At 38.3% G+C, this 4,790-nt stretch overlaps 1 protein-coding gene across 1 annotated transcript; it reads right to left on the bottom strand.

Annotated features, from left to right (window-relative positions):
* Window positions 1-3,195: 3,195 nt before the first annotated feature.
* LOC128636543 (olfactory receptor 1019-like) lies at window positions 3,196-4,137 on the bottom strand. Its single transcript, XM_053689540.1, has one exon. The coding sequence runs from the start codon at window positions 4,135-4,137 to the stop codon at window positions 3,196-3,198; it is 942 nt and encodes a 313-aa protein (XP_053545515.1).
* Between the last annotated feature and the right edge of the window lie 653 nt (window positions 4,138-4,790).

The raw sequence follows: 4,790 nt of genomic DNA, 5'->3' as shown, positions 1-4,790 counted from the left end.
TTATAAACACAACACACAGAAAATATGGCACTCACCAGCAGATACTCAGTAATGTTTAAAAGCAAAACTGGGAGGAAGTCAGTTTCATTTGGTGCCAAAGGATCAAGCCCAGGACCCCGTCAAGGTCTCCCCCTTCCTGGGACCCTAAACCAGCACCCATAAAATGCATACTTTCAAACAAACCAACTGGGAACCTCCCAGGGTGACACAGGCTTTTGTAATCTCCCCTATGTAAATACAAAACACAGGAATGGACCGCACTCACAGACTGGACTAGGTACACATCCTAAGCCACTGTTAACTAAACAGCCCTGAACACTGACAGATAGCTGCACAGTTCCCAGCAACCCAGGCAGTTAACCCCTAAACAGCCTGGGTGACAAGCCTGCAGGGAAGCATTACAAACATTATAAACACAACACACAGAAAACCTGGCACTCCCCAGCAGATACTCAGTAATAATTAAAAGCAAAACTGGGGGAAGTCAGTTACATTTGGCGCCAAAGGATCAAGCCCAGGACCACGTCAAGGTCTCTCTCTTCCTGGGACCCTAAACCAGCACCCACAAAATGCATACTTTCAAACAAACCAACTAGGAACCTCCCAGGGTGACACAGGCTTTTGTAATCTTCCCTATGTAAATACAAAATACTGCCTGGGCTGCTGGGAACTGTGCAGCTGTCAGTGTTCAGGGCTGTGGAGTTAACAGTGGCTTAGGATGTGTACCCAGTCCAAACTGTGCGGTCCATTCCTGTGTTTTATATATATATATATATTTACACACACACAGAGAGAAGTGCACTCACAGGAATACATTTTATTTATATATATATATATATATATATATATATATATATATATATATATATATATATATAAACAAAACTAGAATATCCGGTGACAAGAAATGTCCTCAGACAAGCCCCAAAAGCACTCACACCCAAAGGAGTCCTATTTCTGTAATATATTAATTCAAGATAATGTAGATCTATAATATATTCAGAGGAAACAGAGCAGCTAGTCTCAAAATAGAAAACTAAGATAAGTCCCTCAGACTTTTCTAAAGAATGGATACACAAAAAGATATGAGATAGCGCTATCTTTTTGTGTGTGTGTATATATATATATTAATATAAATTATGGGTAAAGCCAAAAATCTGGATTACCCAGTGGCTGTGGGTAAAGGCCAATGTAAGATCATACTTTGGGTTTTACCCAGGTAATCCTAGAATTACTCAAACGCTTCTGGATAAAGCTAATATCCCCTCATGACGTGCTTTTAAAGGTTCTCAGGCAGACCAGACTGTTATTTGATGGACATTTGTCTGTCAGATTATCTGTTGCACAAGCATTCTGTTAGAGAATCTTTAAAAGCACTTACGGGGGGTGGGGGTGGGAGCCATGGTTAGGTTCCCAGAGGTTCTGATTAGAACAGAACTCTCTGGAACTTATCTACCCTGGGCCTTTAATGCATGATCTTATCCGATTGGTTGTGCTTCCAGTGACCTGACGGAGACACGGACCAATCAGAACATGCATAAAAATCCACATATGAAAAATAAAAATGTTTCATGAATAAAATTGTTTCAAGTTATTGTTGTAAAAATGTTTAATTTCCTGTTGTTGTAACAAAACATGGTACAAAACATATTAAAAATCCAAATATGAAATAATAAAACATGGTACAAAACATTTGAAAAATCCACATATGAAATATAAAAATGTTTAATTTCTTGTTGTTGTAACAAAAACATTGTACAAAACATAAGTGTTTATGTAATACAAAATAAAAATGTTTAATTTACTGTTGGTGTGTTTTCATAGAAATACCCTCCTAGCGTTTCCCGGGTAAAGCCCAATGTATGATTTTATTAGCTTTATCCAGAAGCGTTTGGGTAATCCTAGGATTACTCGGGTAAAGCCCAAAGTATGATCTTACATTGGGCTTTACCCTCAGTCACTGGGTAATACTAGCATTACCCAATTGCTGACTTTACCTGTAACATATATATACATATATACTTTAAAACTTGAAAAATTATTTTATTCAATTTAAAAATGTATAATGTTTTGGAGGGGCGGAGACAATGGCCGCTTAGGAGAAAAGCTCTTTTAGTACAGATGGCCACATCTAGGTACCTGCCCATGTACTGCTGCCAAAATTCTGAGGATCAGACCGGAGAGCACAGCGAGAGGTCAAGGAGACTCCAAACTTACACTTGTTTCCTCACATGTCAGCTGGATAGGTCACGGCTTAATTCACAAGGCACGCAACTACACCACTTTCTACACCTTCTGGCATATCCATCCATACTTAGCAGGGGTCCTGGATTTATACAGTGGCCCTTCATAAAATGTTTCAGCTAATAGTTTGTTTTCAGCATCTTGGAAGAAACTTCTGTAATACGCCATTGACCCTTAATCCCCAGCACCGCCTTTCACACATGGCTCGAGCATTGACACTACAAGTCTATGAGTAATATTTAAGGTAACACACTGCTATTTAATGCTATCACTACTAATGATTATTATTAATCATCTTTTAACCATCTTACCAATTTGAAAGTAAAAGCTAAAGCTCTCTTTCAGTAGTGCTACATTCTTTGTCCATCAGAATTAAACTCAGCTTGTTCTAGTACTTTATTATATACTGGTGGCATCCATTTATGTCTCATAAAACAATGTCTTACCACACTTGCTAGCTTACTCTTCTTGTAATGTTAAATGAGACTCCTAACATGGATTGGATCCATTTGTCATATGGGAAACACATACATGTGTTATAAGAGGACATTTCCTCAAACTTAAAGTGCATAAAAATAAAGAATAAAGAGTAAAATATAAAACCCTTGCTGATGCTCTCTCCTGTCTCATTTACCTGTATAAATTATCCACAGAGGATGTTATTATTTTGAAACATCTAACAGAGATTCCTACTCAACTTCAAGAACTACTACTTCAGAAAGCTCAGAGAGCACCTATCCTTGTGAAAAGGAAATTCTTTTAAGAGAGCAACAAAACAGCTTGCCTCTTGGCCAGAGCACTTTGTTGCAAACATTAAATACACAGCAGCATCCCTACACCGTATGACATGTTATACCAGGACTTGTTACCAGTTACGCACAAGTTTTAAAAACATAAGGAAGACTGATTGTGATTGTTGCATGAATTAAACATTATGTAATGAGAGAAAAATTATAACATTGAAATTACAGATTTACAAGTTTTTAGATTTCTTTTCAGTGCTGACTTTACATCTTTATTTTTTAAGCTGTAAATCAATGGGTTTAGGACGGGAACAGCAGCTGTATTTATTAGTGATGAAAACTTCTTAGCGCCCAATTTTTCTGTTGAAACTGGTGTTAAATATTGGCAAAAAAGAGTCAAATAGAGAAGGATGACCACTGTCAGGTGTGAGGAACATGTGAAGATGGCTTTTCTTCTTCCTGTGCTTGAACGAATCTTAAGTATGGTCATGACAATAAAAATGTAAGATATTATTGTAAGATTAAATGGAATAAATCCCCCAATTAGAAAACCTCCAGTACGTATATAAAGTTCCAATACAGAGGTATCACTACAAGTAATAGCTAAAAGAGGCACAATATCACAGAAAAAATGGTTAATTTCATTGGATCTATAACAAGAAAAGTTTGATAATAACCAAGTGGTCGGTATTACTTGTAAAAAACCCATTACCCAGCAGAGAGTGGCTAACACGACACAAACTTTTTGGTTCATGACCATCTGATATCTCAAGGGATTGCAGATGGCAACATACCGGTCATAACCCATAGCTGCTAGTATAAACAATTGACACCCTGAAAATGAAGCAAATAGATAAAACTGGGTAATACAAGCAGGAAAATAAATAATGTTATTCCCTGTTAGAAAAATAAAAAGGACCTTTTGCAAAGAGGTTGTAATAGAAGATAGGTCCATGATGGACAAGTTACACAAGAAGAAGTACATAGGCGTGTACAGATGAGAGTCCAGAATAACAAGTATAATTATAGTCAGGTTACCACAAAGGCTGAAGAGATAAATAATCAGAACCATCAGGAATATTGAAGGCTGCAAGTCAGGGTTGTCTGAAATCCCTTTTATAATGAAAAATGTAAGGTTTGATTTCTCCATAGGTTATATATTTGTAGATGCTAAATCAAGGATATGGAAAACATTTGGTTAATATGATATATATATATATATATATATATATACACATATACATACATATATATATATCCTATACTATAAAAGGCCAAGTGTGTTTGTCCGAAGCTGTCATGTGCAGTAGAGACTGCGCGCAAGGACAAACACACCTGGCCTTCTACTCTGCAGACAGAGTGAGTAGTGACGGGCCGCCAGGCATGATGTGGGCATGGCTAGATGGGGAATGGGCGGGACATGGGTGGGGCCGGACGAGGCGTGGGCGGGCCGGGCAGAGAGCTCAAAAGAGCTCAAAAGATGGGGGATAGATTCAGAGTGAGTAGTGAGTAGAGAGCAAATGAGAGGGAGAGAGACAGCAAAAGAGAGGGAGAGAGACAGCAAAAGAGAGGGGGAGGGAGAGCAAAAAAAAGGGGAGAGAGAGATCAAAATAGGGGAGATAGAGAGAGCAAAAGAGAGGGAGAGGTAGAGCAAAAGAAAGGGGAGAGAGAGATCAAAAGAGGGGAGATACAGACAGCAAAAAATTGGTAGAGAAAACAAAAGAGGAGGGGAGAGAATTAGAAAGGGGAGAGAGAGATCAAAAGAGGGGAGATAGAGAGAGCAAAAGAGAGGGAGAGAGACAG

Source organism: Bombina bombina, chromosome 7 (genome assembly GCF_027579735.1).
Source record: "Bombina bombina isolate aBomBom1 chromosome 7, aBomBom1.pri, whole genome shotgun sequence".
Lineage (NCBI taxonomy): Eukaryota > Metazoa > Chordata > Amphibia > Anura > Bombinatoridae > Bombina > Bombina bombina.
The sequence above is the reverse complement of the archived record's forward strand: the minus strand, read 5'-3'. Positions and strand labels throughout refer to the sequence as shown.

Coding starts and splice junctions, on each gene's coding strand:
- LOC128636543 (XM_053689540.1), bottom strand. CDS start 4,137: ATGGAGAAATCAAACCTTACATTTTTCATTATAAAAGGGATTTCAGAC.